Here is a 25,469-nt window from a genome sequence, read left to right as displayed (position 1 = left end):
GGCGTGGTTCCAGCTCATCAGCCAGATGAGGGTCAGCTGCTCTCGTCCCTATTTAAGTGGCGTCCTTGGCTGGAATCGGCGCTGGATCTTAACCTCTGCTACAGTGTGTTAGACGTGCCTGCTTCGACCTGCTCTCGTGATCAGTGTATTCACCTTTTTTTTCCCCTCTGCTCGCAGTCTGGGGATCCGCTCCGCCTGCCGCTCCTGCCGCCTGCCTGCTCCTAGTTCCTCCGGAATCGGATCCAACCTTGGACTGAAAATTGCCGAGAGTCATCCCGGACCCAGCTTGGTCCGGCTCTGCTTCTGGGCTCACCTTTTGTTAAAATAAATCCCTTTTTTACCCGCCATCTGTTCTCCCGTGTCGTCTGCGCCTGAGCCTCCGACCCCACCCGTAACAGCATATCTGCGGGATGGACATGCTGTGATTGACGGGCGCCGAATAACTGGCTGAAAAACTCTTGCCCCTATTTTCCTTTGCATCCCAGCAGTGAGATATCTGATTCCTGACAGATCAGTGTGTTAAAATGTCTGTGTCCTCTGGCTGTGAAGCTTAAGGTCATTAAAGGGCAACTCCGGTTTTTTGACACCTGGACCTTATTTATAGGTGTGTGCATGCTCATATACTCACTCAGACAAACATCGTGCAGCTCGGAGTCCAGAAGTTATTTAGATCCAAACGATGTAGCCGCACTGGCGGGGGTGCCACAGCAATGGAGCGTTAGCGTGGGACATAATCTCTGCAAAGTCGCTCATTTCGGCTGTATTTCTTCATCCATCGCCAGTGTTATCAAGTCAGCTCGTCTACCGTCTTCAGGTGGGTCAGCTGAAGAGCTGACAGTTTTCGCTAACTTAGCCACAATTGGCTCGGATGGGAACGTTGCGGAGCTCCTCTCCCCAGCAGAGAGGCACTTTGAGTCGGCCTCGGCTGTCACGGCGCCCCGGCGTCTGACTTCCAGGGGCCGAGTTGGAAAACGGCCCTCAGCTGCTCCACGGAGGCTCCGGACACCGGCGAAGACGCACGGCTCACATGCGGCCGCTGGGCCGCTGGACGTCTCTCCTCGCCGGGAGGATGCGTATCTCCGCTCCGCGGCGGATGCGCGCTCCACGCCGGCCGCGGGACGCGCGATGGCCCGCCGCGCCGCGGCCGGAGCTCTCTCCTCGCCGGGAGGAAGCGTATCTCTGCTCCCCGGCGGATGTGCGCTCCACGCCGGCCGCGGGACGCGCCACGGCCGGAGCTCTCTCCTCGCCGGGAGAATCCAGATCTCCGCCGCCCGGCAGATGCGCGCTCCGGGCCGGCCGCGGGACGCCGCGCCGAGGCCGGAGCTCTCTCCTCGCCAGGAGGAAGCGTATCTCCGCTTCCCGGCGGATGCGCGCTCCACGCCGGCCGCGGAGCGCTCTCCTCGCTGGGAGAATCCAGATCTCCGCCGCCCGGCGGATGCGCGCTCCGGCCAGGCCGCGGGACGCCGCCGGAGGCCCCCCTTCCGACCGAAAGGCAACCCAGCGCCGATAGAGGAAAAATACAGCCAAAATGAGCGACTTTGCAGAGATTATGTCCCGCGCTAACGCTCCATTGCTGTGGCACCCCCGCTAGTGCGGCTGCATCGTTTGGATCTAAATAACTTCTGAAGGACTCCGAGCTGCACGATGTTTGTCTGAGTAGATGAGCATGCACACACCTATAAATAAGGTCCAGGTGTCAAAAAACCGGAGTTGCCCTTTAATGTAAGGCACTTACTGCCAAGTAATTTTCTGTTCACATTAGACTAAATGCTGGTTGTTAATGTGTTAAATATAACTATAGATTTGTTGAAGGTTACAACTCTTTTATTCCTGCTTTAAGTTTGTAAATGCTTTCCATCACTATATGGCACTTTCTTTATTATCGTTAAATGTTAGAGGTTTAAGAAACGGCACCAAGCGCAAGGCTATTTTTCTTTTTTGTTAGGAGCAAGCAAGGGCAAACTGTTTTTTTCTACAGGGGACTCATTCTTTAGATAATGATGTAAGTTTTTGGAAATCTCAGTGGGGCTGTGGTGACATATTCTTCTCCCACGGTTCTTCTCATTCAGCAGGTGTAGCCATTTTATTTAAACAACTGGATGGTAAGGTTTTAGATTATAAAAGTGATGTTAAAGGACACTGGCTTATGGTTACTCTTGAATTTAATGATTCTAACTATATACTTTTAAATGTGTATGGTTTTAATAATCGGATCAAAAATAGAAAAATGTTTTCCAACTTAGGTACCATGATCGATAACTGGATGACCCAGTACTCAACTGATAGAGTAATAGTTACAGGTGACTTCAATGTGGTTGCAGATGAGTGGCTAGACCGTTATCCTTCCCAATTCAGAACTCATTCTTTTGATCCTCTAATATCTGACTTCTCCGAATCACTAAATCTTGTGGATATTTGGCGTAAAATGAATCCTGATATCAAACAATATACGTGGTGGAACAATACCAGTCGATCTCAATGTTCCACATTAGACTTCTGGTTAATATCAAAAAACTTAACTGAATTATCTTCAGAGTGCAATATTAGTCCTTCTCCTCTTACTGACCACTGTGCTATTTCCCTGACTATTTCACCTAAAGCTAATTCTCCTAAACGCAGATTTTTGCATTGGAAATTTAATAGCAACTTATTAAAAAATGAGTCTTTTTGCAAGAAAATAGTTTCTTTAATCTCTGAAATTAGGCAGCTAAAGGACTTATCTCACACAGGTAAATGGGAATGGCTTAAATTTAATGTTAAAAGAATTAGTATTTATGAAGGCAAAAAACTGGCTAATCAAAGACGAAAACAACAAACTGATATTGTCTGTAAAATAAACACCCTGTGTCTCAATACTCATCTTGATGATGCTAATAACCTTGAACTCCTTCGGCTACAGTCAGAATTAGATGACTTCTACACAGACAAGGCAAAAGGAGCCTTTATTCGATCTAAAGCAAGATGGATTGAAGACGGCAAAAAAAATTCATCATATTTCTTCAATCTAGAGAAACGTAGACAGAACAATAAAGCAATAAATAAACTATTTATAAAAGACAGTTTGAGTGAAGACCAGAATATAACTGAAGAGCATATCTTTTCTTTTTATAAATCCCTTTACAGTTCTAAATTCTTAAAGCATGAGGCTGACCACTTTCTTAAAGGAATACTCCACCCAAAAAACGATTTGGCCTCATTTTCTACTCACCCTCATGCTGAGAAACACTCTGGAGCACTTTTTTGACGTTTCAAATGCAGTTGGAGATGTTTTGGGACTTTAGTTGTCAACAAACAGGGACCGACAGAGCCCGACAGAAAAAATGGTCCATAAAGTCCACAAAACGTTCCCATTTTCCTTCATACTGCTCGTCCGCTGTAATCCAAGTGTCCTGAGCGCGTAACGTCCATAATTAATTCTTAACGAGGTCATTTAGTACATTTTAAGAGCCCAAACAGTGCGCTCTCGTACAGCTCCATTGCATGTCTGCACGCGCACCCTGAACTACAGAAGCCGCGGCAGACCAAGCCAGACGCTTGCACGCTTTCAGGGACTACTTTTCTAAATTGCAAGCATAGAAGAAGAAGTTCCGCTGTTTATATTCTGCTGTGAGTGACCGAGCTGTGGACAATCACAAAAGTGATTGGCTACTGTTTTAAAGCTTTGAATTCGGTGTCCTGCTGAAAGGGCACAAGCGTGTTGTTTCTCAGCATGAGGGTGAGTAGAAAATGAGGCCAAATCGTTTTTTGTGTGGAGCATTCCTTGAATTTGGTGAAACAATGGACCCCGCAAATTGATGAACACTTCAAAGCTCTAACAGAAGCTGAAATTTCATTAGCAGAGCTGGATATAGCTGTTTCTCAAATGCCCAATGGGAAATCACCAGGACCAGATGGTCTAACCAATGAGTTTTTTAAACATTTCTGGTCTGAAATTCGGGATATTGTTTTTAATGCATTTAAAGAATGCATCGCAAACTCCACCTTATCCCCCACAATGAAACAAGGGTTTATCACTCTTATTCCAAAACCAAACAAAAATCAACTTTATTTGGACAATTGGAGACCTATTACTCTACTATGTGGTGACTACAAACTTTTGGCTCATGTTTATGCCAACAGACTAAAGAAAGGGATTCATAAAATAATTGATGAAACACAGTCAGCTTTTATCAAAGGAAGACACATTCATAACCACACTCGTCTAATTTTAGACCTACTTGACTACAATCATCTGATTTCACATGACAGTTTCATCCTTTTCTTAGATTTTTTTAAAGCTTTTGATACTCTTGAACATCAGTTTTTGCTCGAAACTTTAAAAAATTTAATTTCGGCCCGAACTTTTGTAACATCATTCATATGCTTTATAAAGATATAAATAGTAGTGTATCTTTAAGCTGTGGTGTGTCCAGAAGGTTCCCTATTAAATGAGGCATTCGTCAAGGATGCCCAATAAGTCCTCTACTGTTCATTTTAGCTACAGAGCTGTTAGCAATATATTTAAAAAATTCACCAGATCTTCATGGTATTAAAATGTTCGGGAAAGAAATTTTAATCAGCCAGTTTGCGGATGATACAGCACTACTTTTAAAAAACCAAAATATGGTTCCATTGTCTATTAATAAGATTAATGTATTTTCAAAAGCATCAGGTTTAACATTAAACCTTTACAAATGTGAAATATTGGCTATTCATGATTGCAAACTTACCAATATAGCCAATATTCCAATAAAAGATGAGGTGAAGTACCTAGGACTAATTATTACAAAAAATCTGAGCAATAGAGAAAGTCTAAACATTATCCCCAGATTAAATTCCATACAAAAAACTTTTAACCACTGGCTCTCCAGAGATTTGTCTGTGTTTGGTCGAGTTCTTTTGTCTAAGGCCGATGGTTTTTCCAGACTTATTTATCCTTGCCACTCCCTTTATATTTCACCTAAAATGACTAAATCTTCTAATTCTATTATTTTCAAATTCATATGGAAAAATAAAACTCACTATTTACGGAAGTCGCAGCTGGTTCGAGAATATGTAAACGGAGGTCTTAGAGCTATGGATTTTGAATCTGTGATTGCAACTTTCAGAGTCAAATGGCTAAAATAATGTATCTCTAATCCTCAATCTATCTGGTACCATATTCCTAACAAATTATTTGATCGAGTTGGAGGTCTTATTTTCCTCCTTAAATGTGATTTTGAAATCCCTAAAATTCCCATTAAGCTATCTAATTTTCACAAGCAAGCCTTACTGTTCTGGAAAATAGTATTTTCCCATAATTTTTCACCCCACAATTCTTTATTATGGAACAACAGGGTTATAACGTTAAACAGAAAATCCCTTTTTAAGATAGACTTGTTTGAAAAGAATGTGAATTATGTGTGTGATTTACTGAATCCTGCTGGTCAGCTATTATCCTTTGAAGACTGTGTCCAAAAGTATAACATTTCTATTTCAAGGAAAGACTTTGCCAACTTATGTAAAGCAATTCCTATTCCCTTACTCCGTATGATACAAAGTAACTTTCAGTCCTCTGTTACCTCCCCTTCTCTACCTTCTCTTAGAGTTGGTGAGGTTAACTTATTGGACAAAAAATGTGACAACAAAAACATCAATTTGTCCTTTAAACAGAAAAATTGGAATGGTTTTGATTCATGCTCGTTACGTAATATAGATATTTCTCTGAGGAAAAAGTCTTTCTCCTTCTACCTTTCATTCCCTGTCACCCCTAAAGTAAAAGAAACCCATTTTAAGATTATATCAGCAATATACCCTGTTAATGACTTCTTTAAAAAAAGATTTGGATTTGATGTGGACCCCTGTACTTTCTGTTCAACTGAAAGTGAAACATTAGACCATCTGTTTTTTAATTGTTCCCCAGTCAACATATTTTGGTGTGAAATTCATAATTGGCTGTCCCTGAAAAGTGAAAACATTCCTCCATATACTTATAACGATATTATCTACTTTATGGACAATCTGGACACACAATTTTCGGATGTCATCAATCTTGTGGTTATTTTGGGTAAATACTATTTACACTGCTGTAAGTGGAACAACACTATTCCCTCCTTCATTGCTTTCACCCACTCCTTGACCACATACTTTAAATCACTGAAAAAGATGGAAAAACTTAATAAGAAAGCAAAAAAATTGATCACAACTATTTCTAAATCCTTGCTTTTTTGAAATGTTGTGCCTGCATCTTGTGCCTTTGTTTACTGTTCTTTTATTCTTTTATTTTTGTATATATATAGTGTCCATTTGCTGTAAATTTCTGTTTACTGTGCCAAATACACTAGTTTGAATTGTATCCATATATTTTACACCCTGACTTGTTTTGTAAATACTTTGTTCTAAATAAAGATTTGATTTAAAAAAAAAAAAGAAAAAAAAAAAAGGTTCCGAATCAGGAAGGTGCAAAATCACTGCCAAAAGTCACGTGACGCTGGGGAGCCAATAGTTTCTCCAACCCGCAGAAAAGTTTCTCCAACCCGCGGAATTTTTTCTCCAACCTGCAGATTTTTTTCTCCAACCCGCAAAATTGTTTTTTGTACTTGGAAAAAAAAATTAATCTTGAAAGATTTTATTTTGCACTTAAAGAATATTTTAATGTAAGTGCAGATATATATTTTTTAATTTGTGGAAACGTTTTTTTGATGGACAACCCTAAGTGCATTAGTTGTGAATGACATTTTGCTTTTGCAAAACACACTGGCCCTCATTTATCAAACGATCTCTCAAACGGGTGTATATCTGAGCGGTGAGCTCATCGTACGACGGTTCTCGCGCTGCATTACAGAAACTTCCGTACCTCGCCGATCTCAGCGTTTGAGTGATCGGGTGTTGATAAATGCGGCGGCTGAATTTGATCGTCATTAACACGTTACGCCCTGAAATATTCATAGTTCCGAAGCCGCGCCCAGTGAGGTCAAACACTGAAAAGGAGCGATTTTGGCAAAAAAAGAAACTTTTGGGAGCTGGAAATGGATCCTCTCAGGTCTGAGGTGGAGAGAAATCAGGAGGAGCTCTTTGGAAGAATATAAACTGAAATTAAAGGAGAATAGAAAAACGCAGTCTGGAGGACGCCGTTCGCGGCAGCAGTGAGCAGCGTCACCTGGATGAACGGGCACCGGCTGAGGTCAGAGCAGATTATAGATCCGTTAATTTAACCCTGATATTACAAATAATGAAGCCGACTCATGTTGTACAGCTCAGAGTTTTATTGTTTTGTTTTATGATGTCTCAGAGTCAGACAGCGTGGCACCGCGGCCCGGTCTCCTCCCCACAGCGGGGACGGTCCCACCGAGACACACCTCGGACCGACCGGGACACAGCACAGGACCGAACAGGACCGAACAGGACCGAACAGGACCGAACAGGACCCGGGACTCAGTCCACCGAGGGCAGCGCATGCCACTCGCTGCTGGTGTTGCTTAAATTAAAAAAATTTATAGAAGTTTTCATAAAATGTTTGACTAAACGTCCTCTGTCTGTATTTAACCTCCCTTTAGTTCATATGTTATTTTCCAGGCTGCTGGCATCACATCACTGATTAAATCAATAATTTTCTATACTTTAGAGTGTATTTGCATTTCAGTCGCGGTTCTTCAGGTCCTGTCTCCTCCTCCAGACCCAGTGTGGCTCTGCTGGTTCCCGCATCCTCTTGTGGCGCCAGTGCATCAAAAGTAACTCTATCGCCAGTGCAATATTGTGTAAACTACCTAAATAAAGTCACACACCTTTTCGGGGATGAACAGGAACAGCAGCGTTTCCCCCGCTGGATCTGAGCGTCTGAAGCTGCTCCGCAGCAGCAGCTGTGCGTCTTTGCGCACTGTTAAAACTGCTTCCCTCCGTGGCAGGATGAACCAGCGGACTTATTGAAAGTTAAAAATCCCTTATTAATCCCACGAGGAAGAATTTTATTAGATATTCCGTAAGGGCATCATTTTATTTTTTATTATGTGTGACGCGGAGTGGTAATGGAGTTTGTCGATTCCTCTATCTAAACAAAGCCAACAACGCCACCCCAGGAATTGCACCTGGAGAATTAACTTAGAGCACACAGGTTCGGAACTTTACTGAGAGGCGGAGACTAGTCAGTTGGTTTTAAGAAATTTTATTTACAGAAAGAAAAAAAATATGTATGACCATACTTTATTATAACAGTCTCTTTTTAAAAGGCCAAGAATCTAAAATAATGAAGCTTCTTATCACACACACACACACAAACACACACACACACTTACGGTGAAAAAGGGGACTAGGAGCTGGGGCTCAACCGTGACTGGGGAGGGGGAGAACCAAAGGGGGGTAGAAACCTTAAACTAAGGGAAAAGACACAAAGACTCAACACAGCAAACCAAAAGAAGGAAGTGCACCACAAACTAAACGGGACGACCACCACCAGGGGGAATCCACCACCACCACCACTTGACTCCACCACCAGCTCCTAGAAAAGAACAAAACAAATATTACAATTTATATAAAGAAAAATGAATTTCAGTCTTCCCACAATGAAGGGGAGATAAACAGTGTCCCGATTGCGCAGCCTTCCTTCGGCGAGACTGCAGCAGCATACGTCAAACCCTCCCTGTAGTTGAACGAGGCGCTGTCCTAGCGGCGGCCACACTGAGCGCAGGGAGAGGTTACAAGCAGTTCAGGCTGCGACAGGACAGGTCTGCACAGCAGCAAGCAGCAACAGCGGAGTACGAAAGCAACAAGCAACAGATAATTGGCCGCGGAGGATCGAGGCAGGGCAAAACAGCAACACGTCACTTTTGAGCTGAAATGAAGCTCCTCAAAAGGGAGAGGCTCGAGCCGAGAGCTACACCGGTTGCCAGCGATCGTGCCGCGAGAGGCATAGGTCCGCGTCTATGTGCGTGACTGTCCGTGCTGCCGTGAGGCACCGAAGAACACGGAAGTGAAACGCCGGTAGGCGGGCAGATGCGTGACGTCCCAGGGGCAGACCAAGAAACGGCACTTTTATGGATCACCAGCTGGCGCAAGCGGCCAATGAGGGCCCAGGCCCTCAATTGAAATCCCACCTCCAACCACGTAATGCCACATATGTATTTTTTAATCTGTACTGAATGTGTGCTGCTCCTGCTTTATGGCGTGTTTGAGATGTGCTTTATAGTTATTTTCACGCTCCGCCAGGTTCTTCTGCACTGCACCGCAAGTCCGCACTGACTGAAACTTGCGTACACGATGTCCGACCTGTCGTGAGATTTCATCTTTCCGAACGATCACGACCAAATTGATAAATAACCAACCCGTCTTTCATATGGACGTACGACGGGCATACGCCCATATACGGTCGTACTACCGTTTGATAAATGAGGGCCACTGTGTTTGTGTGTGAATCATCGGCTGTGAATAAAACACGTTTTTTGTGTTGGAGAGGTTTTGGCAATAATTTTACTCCATAGTTTCTTTCGTGTAACCACAAATCCCAACACACACAACAAATATCTTGGTTTTTCAACAGCATTATTAACTTTGAGTGGAGCGTTCCCATCGAATCCAGGAGCTCAAACCTGAATGAATTTCACTGAAGGTCTTCCTGCTCCTCTGGACCGTCTGGATTCAAGTCTGCAGTGTTCTCATAAACAGGATGAGAGTCCAGCTGATGAGGGAAGATGAAACAGTCACTTTTAATAAAACTCATTTATCAGACTAACTAATGCGTCAGTAGTGACAACTAGACAATTTATTTATTTTTGGTTTGATTCAAATTCAAGACTTTTTTTCCTTTTGCCATATTTTTCCAGCACATTGACATGTTTTGTTTTGTTTTTTGTTTGTTTGTTTTAAATTTAAAAGAAATATTGTCTCCAGGATGTCTCACCTCGATCACCTCCATGCATGCCTCAGTTTCAGTTGGTGAGTTCCCAGATTTCTTCTTTCTGGATTGAAAAAAGAACAACTACTTGCACATTCTGTTCATTTTAATTTATGACTTTAAAACAAAAGAACTCCATGAGAAAATGAAAAAAAGAACTAATTGATGTGACTGAGGTTAAATTGTTTTACTTGATCCAAAGACCCAGGACAGGCAGAAGAATCAGCATCAGAACCACCAGAACCAGACGGATGAAATTCAGGATCTTTTGGAATTTTGCTAAAGAAACAAACAAACAAAAAAGGATTTCAGTCTCATTAGTTAGAATAGATCAAGAGACCAGTTTACCAGGTGATTCTGTCTGTTTTGAGGATTATCAGTCTCTGATTCACATTAACAAAAGACAAATGTCTGTTGTCTTTACATAGGTGACCCATCTTATTCAAATGTCAGTTTAATAATTTACCTTTTACAACAATCTGGTGAAAGTTGGAGGTCTGTCTTCCTCGACTGTTCTGAGCTGTACAATAATAACTCCCACTGTCTTCAGGTCTGAAGTCATCGATGGTGAAGGTCTGACTGAATGCTAACGGAAAGACGTCGTCCTCCCTGTACCAGCTGTAGCTAGCTGCTGGGTTAGCATCACTGCTGCAGGTCAGAGTCACTGAGCTTCCCTCCACGATCTCACCAGACGGACTCACCGAAACTGACAGAGGTTTTGGAACATCTTGAAGAAGCAAACTGAACTTTAACGTGGACAGCTGCTGAGTCTGAAGAAAGCCTTGAGACATTTACCTGACGACATGAGAAAGAATCATTTTGTGGTTTTGCTTCAGAAAGTTTCTTGATGTCCATGTAGATGGAAATGGCAGAATCCTTGTAAATGATGCAGTTAGCATGCCAGGCCAATAGTTGGCGTTGTTGGTTGTGAGTGCAGCAGGCCTGACTCACTAGCTTTGGAACTCAAAGTTCTTTGCACTCCACACGTGCACTTGGAAAAGCAAAAGTCTTGAAACCGAAGTTGTCTTTTTACCTTTTAATAACAAAAATTAACATACAAAAAAGAAACTTGTCTCTAGACTTTTCTGAAAGCTAACTAAAAAATGCAGTGTAGGTCAAAAGACTGTGTTGCTCCAAGGTCCAGTGGCTTCTGCTGAAATCTTCACAGTACTTCAATAATCTCAATTTAACAGCCAATCAGAAAACAAGCACGATAGACGTAATTAGTCACTGGTAAAAATACCCTCTATACTGCAACACAGAGCTAGATTAACATATCAAAAAATACATGAATCACTTCACAAAACTGATGTGGAATAATGCTTTGTTTTCAAAGTTCTCAGGAACACAGTGTGAAGGCCGCTCTGTTTTGTCTGAAGTCACTTGGAAACAGCGTCTGCCAGTCTCGTGAGATCTAGCTATATGAGTTGGCATGGCCGGAAGTCATGCCAGAGTCGGGTTGGATTCTCCCCGGAGCAGCAGCCTTGCTCTCAATCAGCTGATTTGTGTGTGCTTCCTCTGCATTCCTCAATAAATCCTCCTTGTGCAGCGTCAACACCTTGACTCGTCATCTTTGGCTCTGATTCACCAAAAATTCCACAACAGTTTGGGGGCTCGTCCGGAATCTAAATACAACATAAACGAGGTGAGTGCAAATGTTTCCTCTGTTAAATATTTAACTCAGGAAGTAATGCCTTACCTGTGGGGATGTTTGACTAGATAAAAGAACTATTTCATAGCTGATTGGAATTGTAAAAGCAAATTTCTAAACATAAAGAGCCAAAGATGTCCCTAAATTTTTGATTGATTCTTATCAATCAATTGCTAATGATTAGTAACAATTGGGTTGTAATAATTTAATTCTAACTTGGAACTGTGGCTGAGAGAGCTTAGGAAGAGTTTCTAGACTTGGAGTCTGGACGGCCCTGGGGGCCACTGGCGTGGAAGGGCTGAGTCCCTGAAGCGACTTTGTTTTCACTCGGATTGGATCCGATCCGAGATTGACGCACCGCAGAGCTTGCGGGGTATCTTAATATAGCCTCTTCACCAGGGCGGGCCTGGTGCATGGAACAGAAGGGTTGATGATTTCCCTAACGGGCTGACCTGCACTGTTGCAACTGTGGGTGGCGTCGCATGTGGAAGTTTCTACTGGTGAAACTTTTTGAAAACTGGGTGAGTGTGATTCTGCAGGTCACACCTCACGACTCTGACTCTCTCTTTCACGTTAAAAGAAAAGGGGGTAAATAAAGAAGAAGGTCATGATGCTGGGAGGTTGTTTAGGTTTGTAGAGGACATGTGTTGCTGTTTGTGTTGCTGTTTTGTGTGCAGTTATTGTTTGTGCTAAACATTTGGTAACACCAAAGTGTTAAACATAGGAACAGAAGAGACAGGAAGTAGAACAGCACGGCGTGGTCTGATCCCGTTGAAAGTTTTCAGCAACTATTCGATAAGTTCACACCGGTCGGGGTGGTCGGCAGGATCAAGATATTGGAATGTTTAGAAGAGTCACAATCTACGGCCCGAGCGATGATTTCTGGCTGGTTATGCAGACAACCGAGTGATCTGAGAACACCGAGAGAGTTAAAGTTTACTTTAATGCATGGTGGTTTTGATTTGCTGGTTCTGTGTAAAACACGGATTGCGACTCTTCACTCGAGCCACAAAACCGGTTGCAGAAGAGAAGTGTGAGGATAGAAATGCTGAAGAGAGAGTGACAGGAAGAGAGAGAGACAGAGAGAGAGAGACAGAACAGAGAGAGAGAGACAGACAGACAGAAGAGAGAGAGAGTGAGAGAGAGAGACAGAACAGAGAGAGAGAGAGAGCAGGGAGACAGAGAGAGAGAGACAGAAGAGAGAGAGAAAGAGAGAGACAGAACAGAGAGAGAGACAGACAGACAGAAGAGAGAGAGAGAGTGAGAGAGAGACAGAACAGAGAGAGAGAGAGAGCAGGGAAACAGAGAGAGAGACAGAAGAGAGAGAGAGAGACGGAACAGAGAGAGAGAGACAGACAGAAGAGAGAGAGTGAGAGAGAGACAGAGAGAGCAGGGAGACAGAGAGAGAGAGACAGAACAGAGAGAGAGAGAGAGAGAGACATAGAGAGAGAGGCGGAGTGAAGTGAAGAGATGAAGGGTTTGATGAACAGGGAGGAAGAACAGGAAGTTAAGAAAAATAAGCAGGGTTTTAACCAAAGGGAAGGTTTTCAACCTGTTTGTTTTGTTTCCTGCTTTTTACATGTTTAAAATAAGGAATCCATCAATGAGTCAACAAATTTGCTTGTTGAACATGTAATCTACTCCACTATTTTTAACCTCAAGTCTACTGAGGACACCCAAGATTTGAATTTATATTCAGATTTTTCAATGTAATAGCCTGTCTGATCACGACGGGGTTGATTAATCTATGATGTGATTGATGATTGGTTCTCTGAGAGAGATTCACTCTGCAATATTAAAAATTGATTTACTTAAAAATCGAATTCAACTGCAGATTAAACCAAAATAAAGGAAAAACAGTCACCTTTCCCTAAAGAGAGGGAATACAATAGAAATAGATTCCTGCTTATATCTACATTTGGTCACAAGACAAGCTGTCTTGACATAGTTTTTCATTATTCCTCTGAGGAACAAACTTTGAATGCAGTATTTTATCAGAAGAATCAAATAAGATGTCTGCTACTGACAACACAAAACATCCATTGGTTAAAAGTAACAATACTTTGAGCAGTTTGTCTAGAGACATGCTTTGCACTCATAAGTATTTTCTGATACTGGTACTTTTACGGGTCATTGAGCATTAATCAATGTAGCAGTATTTGTACTTCAGTGCTAAATTTTCAGAAACCTCTGCCTCTGGAAGTTTGTCAAAATAAGTTTCTTTTCTTTTCCATCTTCAGTAGGTGGGCAGAGGCCAGAAGTTCCACCTGTGAACCGTTTCCTGGATAATGCTGTAGAGCATGTGATTCAGGCCTGTTTGAGAGAAAACTGATTTCTCCAAGACTGCCAGCTGCATGCAGGGTCAGAGGTCACTGCTTGAGCCATTGACAGGTTTGAGGATGGTTCCCTGAGGTCAAACTCTCAGGATGATTATTCATGATTGTGTTAAAGAGAAAAGACAACCTGAATTTGCTGAATTTGAGAGGCAGTCTATTTTCTTTGACAAAATTTCCACATTATTTTAAACCCTCCAAAGTGAACTGACAAGAAGCAGTTCTTTCAGTGGTTCCTCCTTATCAGACTGCTGAGGAGCCGAGGACCCTGAACAGAAAACAATCCAGAGAAAATATCAGCACTAGTGAGAGAATGGAGACGAAGGTCCACCAGTCACACTGTTTGATAGACAAATATGATAATATACTAATATGTTTTTCTCTCTTGAGTGTTTGTTTTGTTATAAAGTCCTGTACAGGCACTCGCCGCTCCGATCCACAGCCCCGATCCTCACGGCCAGCTGCACTGCACCAGCCAACCGGGAGGGAGAAGCTGTGTCAGCAGCGGGAAGTGCAGACATACACACACAGGAGTGACGAAACTCAGATTTTAGCGAGAAAATTGGTTTTTCTATGATGATGACATGTGTGGTGATTCTCTGTTCTTCTGTTCTGCTGAGACTTTCCATACAGGAGGGGAGATGTTGTGACTGTGAAAGCAGTGGACGCATTCTTGGAGACGGCTGCTCCTGGTGGCTGGGTGGCTGGCTGGGAGGAGGCTGTGGAGGCGGTGGGTTTGATTACGACGTGAAAACATCGGACGTGAAAACATCGGACGTGATAACGGCGTACCGCAACGTGATGGAAAATATGAGGCAGCATGACCGCGACAAGGTCAGGCCATGAACACACACACTGGGGGGAAGAGAGATTAGACTTTAAAGAGTTTTAAATTCCATACTTTTTTAGCTTTTGAATGAATTATGTGTTTTGTTTGTTCTATAAGTCACTAGGAAGATATCAGTGGGTCGACGGGCTGAACAGTCCTGATCAGACTGAACCAGAGGCAGCAGGAAGCCTCCATGATGGTCATTTCTCCCCCACATCACTGTAACCTGAACACAGGGTGTGGGGCTTCAGTGAAATGGTTTTAATTATTGACCAATTGCTCAGATGGGTGAAGAATTAAAGTGAATTAATGAAATGAATTTGTTTCAATACAGTTTCAATGAAATAACTTGGAGGTCACATTCCGGGTTTTCAAACTGAGTGAAGGGGGAGACAGAAGCAACAGGTTTATCTCGACCTTCCCCTTCGGCATAACAAAACTAGCATGACAATATTTTTACATGACTGTGCTACAAGAATTTGTTACTGTCTATGAATCTACATTCCTAACTTTGAAATCTACTGAAATGAATTACATTTGCACCTTTATTTGATTTAGTTGGAGAATTTGTGGACTAACTATAAAGAGATTACTCAGATTTAGCATCGACTAAACCTCACAGAATCACACGGGAGCTAAATGTCGAACTGCTACAGATAGAAAATAGAATATTTGTCCTGAAGTCATGGGAGGTATTGAATGTTTTATGAAGTCATTGAATGATTCAGTGATGTTTAGTACCGAGTCTTTTTACACCAAGACGAGGAGGACCTGATGGGTGGACATTTTTCCAAGATTTTATAGAAATCAACTGAACTGTACTATCTGCTACTTCAAAATCTACTGATTTTAAAATCATTTTGTCTTTTGGACCTCTGACTCATGCTACTATCCAGTCGTTGACCTGTCTGACCTGTCTGCTGCATTATTTTCACTCAGATTGGATCCTGAAAGGCAATATTTGCCTGCATTCACCTAAAAAGGTAAATAATGTTTCACATTTGGCCCAGGACTTTGTCTCTAGTCTGGGAGTTCGTGCATCGGCAGTGAGGGGATCTGGATCTGGACCTGTCAGGTGGAACTCTGATACAGTATGAGGTTGATGTTTTCACACCAAAAGGTTGAAGGAAGCTTGAAGAGCCTGACACTGTTCTACTCCTGAACTGTCTCCCTGAGGGAGGCCACCGAGCATCCTGAGCCCAGCTGCAGCTGAAAGTGACGTTCCTTGAACACGTTCTGGAGGAGAGGATCTGGAGGAGAAGAATCGGTCCTGGTCTTCGGGAAGACCTGGACTGTGGTCTAATCTGCCGCTACAGACTAAAAGAAGAGACGTTGTCTTTTCTCGGTCTGGCAGAATGCTGTCGTCACTGGATTTTTGGTTTGCAGCTGTAGACTCTGTGTTCGAAACAACCACACAAGGATGTTTCTGCAGGACTGGAGTGAACAGAAACAGCGTCACAGGAGGGTCAACATCTGGAGGAAGACTAAACATCAGCCTCTGGTCTGGGATTACCTGGCTACGGACCACCCTGTCATCTCTATTCCAGGAGAAGGGACGGTTCTCTACAGGTATTCTGGTTCGGACACATGGATCACGGTTTCACCCTGATGCTTGTTTCTCTTGCAGACTCCTGACTGGGTTCCTGGGCTCCTAAATAGTCTGAGAGCAGCTGATGCTCCAGCAGAGATTATCACTGCAGCAGGTTTTGGTTCGGGGCGACGGATGCGTAGTACATGCGTCACATTCTGCTGCTGGTGAATAAAGCACAGAGTGCCTGTCAGCAGGGAGGTCGGGTTATGAAGCCATGTTCTGTGGTTTTAATTTTACCTTTGAAATATCTGCTCAATTGAATATGTGTGAATGTGACTATGACTGTGACAAACAGTCTGACAAACTAACTTACTAACATACTAACATTGACATTGATGACTGACTTTGAGAACGACCAGATGTTCAGTGTTTTATTGTTGTTCAATGTGTTTGCTAATTTTAAGGGTTTTTCTTTCTTTTCTTAGTTTAGCTTGATTGGACACATCGCGGCCACTGATTGTCTTTTGCCTTCCTGGTTGATTGGCCTGGACCAGGATTGATTGTTTGGCATGAAGGTATTTGCAGCTGTCACTGTCCCATGGGTTGCTGGTTTGTTTAAATTGTGCATCCATGACTGAGTGCTGCTTGGTGTTTCTGTGACAGTGGATCAGTTGGAAATGGTCGTTGAAACATAGGTAACTTAGGACATATAAAATAAAAATGACAATGCACTTGGAGGAACTGATCTTATTGATGTTTATGGAGAACATTAATATTGACGTGTGATGCAAATGAAAAGTGGTTTTACTTTGTCTGGCTTTACTGTTTCCGATAGTGAGTTAGATTATTGTTAAAATTCGAATTTATTTTGTGTCTGGTTTTATTTAAATTGAAATTTAACAACAGGAGGGATTGATGTGGAATAATGCTTTGTTTTCAAAGTTCTCAGGAACACAGTGTGAAGGCCGCTCTGTTTTGTCTGAAGTCACTTGGAAACAGCGTCTGCTAGTCTCGTGAGATCTAGCTATATGAGTTGGCATGGCCGGAAGTCATGCCAGAGTCGGGTTGGATTCTCCCAGGAGCAACAGCCTTGCTCTCAATCAGCTGATTTGTGTGTGCTTCCTCTGCATTCCTCAATAAATCCTCCTTGTGCAGCGTCAACACCTTGACTCGTCATCTTTGGCTCTGATTCACCAAAAATTCCACAACAATAACTACAAATTATATTAAAGCAGAAAAATGACTACAGCATTGGTTGTTTTTGTAATGAAACTACACACTCATGCACACAGAGGACAGTACTCTATAAAGTTCAACAATAAGCAGTAAACTCACATTTGCATGGACAGAGCATGAATAGAAGTTCAGAGGAACGTCTCACTACAGTTGTGAAGTCGAGCTGTTTTCCAAAAACTGTGTTTGTGTAAATGAACTTCCAGAATGCTCCAAAAAAAAATGAAAATAGGTGTGTAACTAATGTAAAATCAGGTGAAAAAGATGATGGTGTTTGTAAATATTAGGAAAATATGATATGATGAAAGTAGGGGCAGACATTACAAGTTATTCTTCTTTCTGCTCCTTTTTCATCCATTCTTGTATTGTATTATTTTCTTTATGTATGTTTTTTGTGTTATATTTTGAATGAAAATAAACAAACCAAAAAAAAGTCGTCCGTTTTCACTTTAATCTGATTGCCTTCAGAGATGAACCCAGCCAGACATGAGATGATTTATACTTTCAAAAGAGAAGAGGATTGACTCACATTTCACACTGATGAAGACAGATGTGGACTTCACGCTTCCCAGATCATTCTCAGCTTCACAGTGATAGTCTCCAGTGTCAGACGGCTGGATGGAGCTGAAGAGGAGCTCCTCCTCATGAACCAGCGTTTGCTTCTTCTTATACCAGAAATATTTAGCTGGTGGATTAGCGTCACTGCTGCACGTCAGAGAGATTGAAGTGTCCTTCATAACGTCACCAGAGTTACTCATCAACACTTTGGGAACTGTGGGAGCATCTGTGAAGCAGAAACATGGAATGACATGAATGTCTTTCAGATGCACCACATGGAACAGCTGGAGGTTTAATGTGTGAATAGCAGTATGAAGTACTCCTGATTTCTGCCGGCATGGCGGATTCATCGTTTAGCTTTGTCAGTAATTCTGCTGAAGTGGTCGTGGTACTTTTCTCTGTTATAACTAATCCTCTTTCAGGCCAGAACGTGAACTTGCTGCAGTCTTGTGGTGTCTGTCAAAGTACCGTGAAGTGAACTCACACACTGGGTCAGAGCGGTAACCTTCGTAAGCACAGGAGAGTCTGTCTGCTCCATCGACCATTCCTCCATACAGGAAGGATGTTTCACTGTGGATTCTCTCTCCATTCTTGTACCACACAAAAGAAGAAGGGCCAGGGCGTAAACAGCTGCTGTGACAGATCAGCTTTGGACCAACGGGAGACCAGATCACCTGCACCTTGATATCTGGATCTGTGGAGGAGGAGAAAGTCAAACACACAGAAACACACAGCATCTCCTCCACTTCAGAAATAGACACTGACATAATACTAAAGTCGTGGTGAATGAGAAGATCACCAGACATTCTTCGGCAGAGAAACAGGAAAAGGGCCATAATTTGCATCTTATAATGCTGCAAATGACTTCCTCCTCTGCTCAAAGACTGAGAAGTCATGTGACCTCTTCACCTGACCTCTGGATGTGTACCTCAACACTGCTTGCTGTTCTGTCCAGGCTGTCCAGGCTGGGGTCAACCAGGCCTCACCACAAAGAGATTTTAGAGGCGTTTTGGTAGTAAATCAATACTAATCTGGTTTTGATCATTTTTAGTGTTGTGTTTGCAACATTGTACCATATGCTAGCTTTCAGTTTTACCTGTGACTGTCAGAGTCGTTCCTGGGAGACTGTTGGTCCACTCGTCGCTCTTCTTTCCAAATTTGAAGCGATATTCTCCTGAATCTCTCTTTGTCAAGTTCCTGATGGTCAGTGTGGATTGTCCTGTCTTTGTGACTTCGAGCAGAGCTCGATCTGCATATCGAGGGTCTCTCTGAACGTCTTCAGGCTGTGTGGTCGTCCCCCGTTGACGGAACCAGAATTCTGGCTCATCAGCACCATCTCTGATGCTGTATGTGCAAGAAATGCTCACTGATGATCCTCTGAAGGCACAGATGCTTCTGTTGGCATAAGTCACTGCAGTGCATGAACCACTGTAGACACCTGAAAACAATATGGAAATCCTCCATTAAGAAGTTTTATCAACCTTCTTCCATCAGCTCAGGCTCCAGTCCATGAAGTGTACCTACACAGTGTGGGAGAAGAAAAACTCTCATAGCCTTCCAGAGCACAGGAAACACTGGCCACAGAATCAAAATATGCTGAATATAATTTTTGTGAGTTGTCAATTTTCTTCCCATTTTGGTACCAGATGTAGGAAGAAGGTTGAGGGACACAACTGCTGCTGCACTCCATCTCTGACCATTTACAATATTGAAGGCAGTGAGTTGTTTTTATCTGGAGCACCTTCAGACCTGAATTGTAGAGAAACAGCATGGAAAAAGTTATAACAGTTTATAAATGTTGAACATCTCTTGGATTATTTGATGTAGTTTAAAAAAAGTGTTGATACCTGTGACAGACAGTTTGACTCCTGGTTTTCCAGTAAAACTCCCACCTGGATGGTTTGTGATGAACCTGAACCTGTACTCAGCTGAATCCCTCTTTGTCAGGTCTGTGATGCTCAGAATACACTTCCTGTCACCACAGTCATAACGCACACGACCTGCGTACTGCGAGTCTGTTCTCAGATCCACTGGTTCACTGTTCTTGCCTTGTTTGTACCAGAACATCTGCTCCACTGTCGTATTCAGTCCATTCTTTCTGAGAGGATATGTGAAGGTGCTCCGTATCTCCACTGTGGATCCTTTCAGGGCACAGATCTCAGGTGGACCATAGTTCACCCCCCAGTCCGTCTGACCCTGTGTCACTGCAACAGGCAACAAACCTCCATCAGGTACATGGTGAAGTAGAAGAACATGGTGAAGTGGTGGAAGTTGTTGATCAGTTATAAGTTTTTCCTTTAGTTTTATAACTCGGAAAACAACTAAAATATGTGACTTATAGGAGGGAGAATGGAAATCTTCCTTACATACTGTAGATCTGGAGAGGTGTCATACCTACAGTCATTACAATTTGGTACAACGCACAAAAAAGGAAAATAATTTTCACATCACTAAAAATCGAACTTTTGAGTGTTTTAAATTTACATCTGTATAAAAGTGGATGTACCACGGCTCTCATCATGAAGCTGCTTTTCAGATAAAGCAACTTCCCTATTCATGTCAGCATGTTAGAATTAAGATCAACCAAACTATCAAGATAAATCCAACTTTAGTGGCTAAACTGATTACCTTCATGTTTAAATCTTTCACAATGTCTGAGTCTTAGATTTTCAAATGATAAAGCAAAATGTTCATTGTATATTTTAAGATTAGATCCAGGCCTCATTCATATGTGGAGTTTAATTTCTGAGAAATGTGCTGAAGCGAGCACCGAGTAACCAGCCTGACGGGAGTTTCTTGACGTTGCCTTGTCATCAAATCTGCAACCATTCTGTTCATTTTCTGCATAAATCGAGAACAAGCAGCGAATAAATGAGATGCATGGAGGCTGTTCGACAGGAGGAAAATCAGCACAGTGGCCAGTTGAAGAAGTCACATGACTTCTCAGTCTTTGAACAGAGGAGGAAATGATTGGATCATCTGCATGACATGTAATTCTGGATCTTTCCCTCCTTCTCTGAATAAAAATCCATCAGTGTTTGATGAACTTCTCAAGCAGCCTCCATGTTTTTGGCTACACAGGTAGAACTTGGTTCAGATGTTTAGAACTCTATAAATACACATGTACAGTGTTTCTCGTGAGAATCAGAGAAGGGTGACTTGATAAAATCAGTAACCAGACAGTCAAAAGAAACTGAATTCAAATCTGATCTGGGTATTAAAACTTGAAATGTAAATGTGGCCTGAACAACCTTGAATTTGTGTTTGAACTGAGGAAGGAAACAAGAAAATGAAGAAAATCCAGACACACACAGATGAAAGACACACAACATACACCCAGATTCAAACCGACTGGTCTGATGAGGTGAGGCTGTTCACCACTACACCTCAGTGAAGCACACTGTGAGTCTTGAACTGTATTAAATTTGCATTTATTTGTCGATTGGCTGAAGTGAAATGTTAATCATTCATAGACACTGACATGATAATCAGTTCTGAATAACAGCAAGCAGAGTCAACGGGGATGACAAATTCCTTCTTTTTTCATTTTCATGAGTTTTTAATGTTTTTTGTTTAAAAAAATACAATGTCAGTAATTTATAGTGTGATTTTGTTTTTTCAAGCAAGTTTCAAAAGGACTTTATTGTAGTCTGATACTGCACTCAAATCGAAATGGGTGCTGAGGAACAGCTGCTGAATTAAAAAAGAAGAACATTCTAATAAATAGAATTAAAGTTGGTTCTGTAGCCTGAACTGAGTGATATATGTTTCTTTCATATTGATCACATGTGTGTAACCAGGGTTGATAACCCCAAGTTAATAAATGTGTATGTTTTATGTGCATTGTGATTGTCCCATTGATTTGCTCAAAACTGGTACTTCAAGTTGGTCAGTAAGTGTCAGCAAAGAACTGTGATTTGTCCCTAGAAAGAGATTCTGGTGCATGGAAAAACACTGGGAGCGGCTATCTCACTGAGATCCGCCATCTCGGTTGTCTCTCCTCGGTCTGCGCCAGATTATAGAGACACTTTTTGAGCTGGAGATTTCTTTAGAGATAAGATTCAGATTATATGTGTGACCGAGATCGTCTACAGGACTGCAGGAGTTGACCAGACGTACCAGACCCCCTTTGAACCCCGTATAAATCGATATTCCGGTGAGTTATGGCCGTTTTTTCAGTGTTGCTTTAGCATGCTGCAACGTGACGAGGTAAAAGCATGAGGTCATGTAAAAAAAAACCAGTCTGGATATATTTGAGGGGAATTAATTAGCTTTCTGTTGGTGTTGATCAGTATTTTATGTGTTGCTCTGTTTTATGACTTCTGTTTTATTGTGCTGATCATTGTTGCACGTGTGCAGATGGTGGAAGATGTTTTGTGTGACCGAACATTCTGTGTGTTACTGAATCCTCGTGTATTGTTGTACTGTGAATGGAAAATGCTATTTTGTCTGTTTGAATTATATTGGAAATTGCGTTGTTCATGTAGTGCCTGTTGTGAGATGGAAAAAGACTGACATGAGAACTTTATTTAAAAGAATAGTTATATATTTGTGTGATTAATTGCCCTGCACATCTGTGCAGGCTGGTTTTTCTTGGATCCCGTTCAGCGACCCCATTCTTCAAGGCGTGCCACTCTGGGCGATGTCCATCTTCATCCCCTTCTTCATCCTTGTCTCCATCCCCCATCTCCACCATCTTGGGCCATCTCATGGACACTCGTTATAAAGGGGCGGTAGGATTTTTTCTGAGTGCACTCAGCAGTTTTTTCTTTATTGTTTACTTGGTTTTTATTGCCTGGCCAGCCACTGTGAATTGGACATTTCTTGGGAAAAAAAACAAAAAGATGTGGGCGAAATTATTGTTGTAAAGAGTTGATTCTTGTGTTGATTCTTGTGTTGTTTCTTCAATATAATTTTTTGAATCGCCATATTGTTGTCATCTTGTGTTTTGAGTGAAGGACAGAAGGTTCAGCTAAATAGATACATCAGAGATTTTCAATCAAACTTCCTCCCGAACCTAAAACACACCACAGAACGGTGCAGACACGAAGGGAGGGTTACATGTGGAAGCAACTCCAGAGCACATTATTCATTCGGGGGCAGGTGTGGTTCAGTTGGGAGAGCAGTCATCTTGCAATCAGGAGGTTGTTAGTTCGATTCCTGTCTCCCCCCTGTCTGCATGTCGAAGTGTCCTTGGGCGAGACACCGAACCCCAAACTGCCCCCAGGGGATGGACTGAGCGCCTTGCATGGCAGCCGCCTCCACTGGTGTGTGAATGTGATAATGCAGTGTAAAGTGCTTTGGGCTCTGTCAATGCAGTGTAAAAGTGCCATGTAAGTGTCGTCCACTACCATTCAACACAATAACCAACCTGAATTTTAAATATGGAAAATAACTTTTATTTATGTTTTTATACCTTTTTGTCTTGATATACTGTATTTTTATTTGGATTCACCAACAGCCACATGGAATCACTATATTCTATTTGTTATAACAGAGTTCAGGCTGTCTGACCACCCAGGAACCAACCAACAGGAAGTAACTGTGCTTTCAGTGTGAAAACACTGAAAAACCCCAAACACTACAGTGCTCCTCAAATATGGCGCATCGCAACATAAAAATCTTAAATTTTAGTTTTAGTCTTTTTTTAGTGTAATTTTTTAGGATTACATTTTCCTGAAATATTTGTGATGCATCATATAAATCCAACTAAACAACACTAAAAAAGGAAAACTAAAAAACTAAATGTAAAAGTTCAGTACCTGAAATAGAGAGAATAATGGCCACAAATCCCCTCACAGCTGCAGATAAACTCATAGCTGCTTTCCTCCTCGTCTCAGAGTGAAGAGCCGTGCGTCAGAATCAGAAACCAGAAATAAAGGCGAGCGTTGCTCATTGGGTTGTGGTCTTGAAGGAGACACCTCCACGGCCGCCACAAACGCTCACATCTTCTGCTGAATAGCGTCCGAGCTTCCTTCCTGTTTACACACCTTCGTCTGAACATCCCTGCCATGAAAGAGAAGCTGTGCACAAAACTGACACCTCTGCTTCTCTCTGTCCTGCTGCTGAACGAAGCAGGTGAATCAGCCACAGCTCCCCCAGCATTGCTTTCACTCCAGGGCTTGAAATGAACGTCTTGTGTGATTTCTGCTGCTAACATTGTGTTCATACCATCTTCTTTCATTGTTTATGTAGTTTTTTTTTCTTGAATAAAGTTAGTTTTCAAGCTCCACAGCCTTTTTTTTTAATTTTTTTACTATGACAATAAGATGGCAACTGATGTGTTAAAATGACAGACACCTGCATGTTGCCACTGGGAGACAGCAGGACTTATTCCAGTTTCTCTGACACTGAAGGGTTTCTGTTGTTTCTGTTGTTCACAGAAAACAGACCAAACCATCAGTCCTGCAGGTTTCAGCCTGATCAGGTTCAGTTACACACCGACGCTCTGTCATGTGTGGATTCATGTGAAAGTATCAATACTTGTGATGCCAAATGTGCTTCTTTGTGGTTGACGATGATTATTTAAATACACAAAACATGTGATTGAATCCATCCTGCATTAGAGGGATCCTGCTATTCAGAGCCATTGATCTCAGTATAGGAAGGTTTCTGAACTCACGGGGAACAGAGACAGGACAAGAAGCACCTGGCAAAGGACTGTGGTGAAAGATCAGGAAGAAGTGGGTCTGCCATGGGGCAAAGCAAAGCTCAGGCCTCATTATGTGTTAACTTCACATCTGTCAGTTCTTCATCTGCAAGCTCTGCGGCAATTTTAGTTTTTTTTACGAGGGGGAAATTACTGAAACACATTTTAAGATTTCTGATTTTCTATTTTGATGGAGTTTTACCAGATAGTGTTTTACTATTTAAAAATAGAACATTTATCAAATTTGATTTAATTCTGACTTCATGAAAAACTTTCTGAATAGTATTTTCCAGGTGTTTGACAGAAGCTCATGCAACACAGCTCAGAAGACATCGATGGAGTCAAACAAGTCAAAACACAGCTGATGTTATTATCAGAAGTGTGACGGCCAGTATAATAAATCATCATTAGACTGGAAGTTCTAGAAAAGTATGTGGAAGTCACCCATTTTTGACAATTGTCACAGGTGATTTTTGTTTCACCTTGCTGCAGATGCTCAGCACATGAATGGCAGCAGAGGGCAGTAATACCTCCGGTGTGAAAACTTCTGTTCTCCTGTCCTGAAAATGCACCAATTCTCACCCATTTCAGGTAATCAGAGTAATCAACCTGATTATAGTGCATCATTGACTAACACAAAGTATTTTTTTTTTAAATTCTGTTTTTATTTACTTTTAAACATGAATACAAGAGACAGACAATCATAATAATGCCCTTTTTTTCTATTTTTGAACATTAAGTTCCTCACTGTTTCACATTCTCACCACACTAAATGAGATGCAAAACAGTTTTGTGTTCTAAAGTTAGACCAGGTGTGTTAACATGAGGCCCGTGGGCCCAA

The 25,469-nt window shown here is 42.1% G+C and overlaps 2 protein-coding genes across 2 annotated transcripts in view; both read right to left on the bottom strand.

Moving 5' to 3' along the window:
• Positions 1 to 25,469, bottom strand: part of LOC115389538 (sialoadhesin-like) — a 77,036-nt gene that overhangs the window by 39,516 nt on the left and 12,051 nt on the right. The gene's annotated exons all lie outside the window — the stretch shown is intronic.
• LOC115391163 (B-cell receptor CD22-like) lies at positions 8,264 to 23,825 on the bottom strand. The gene is made up of 7 exons (XM_030095289.1): positions 23,742 to 23,825; positions 19,827 to 20,183; positions 19,504 to 19,728; positions 19,076 to 19,417; positions 18,464 to 18,673; positions 17,958 to 18,205; positions 8,264 to 8,287 (listed from the first exon to the last, which is right to left on the bottom strand). The coding sequence occupies exons 1-7, from the start codon at positions 23,794 to 23,796 to the stop codon at positions 8,264 to 8,266; spliced, it is 1,461 nt and encodes a 486-aa protein (XP_029951149.1). The 5' UTR covers positions 23,797 to 23,825.

Source organism: Salarias fasciatus, chromosome 6 (assembly GCF_902148845.1).
Source record: "Salarias fasciatus chromosome 6, fSalaFa1.1, whole genome shotgun sequence".
Taxonomy (NCBI): Eukaryota; Metazoa; Chordata; class Actinopteri; order Blenniiformes; family Blenniidae; genus Salarias; species Salarias fasciatus.
The sequence above is the reverse complement of the archived record's forward strand: the minus strand, read 5'-3'. Positions and strand labels throughout refer to the sequence as shown.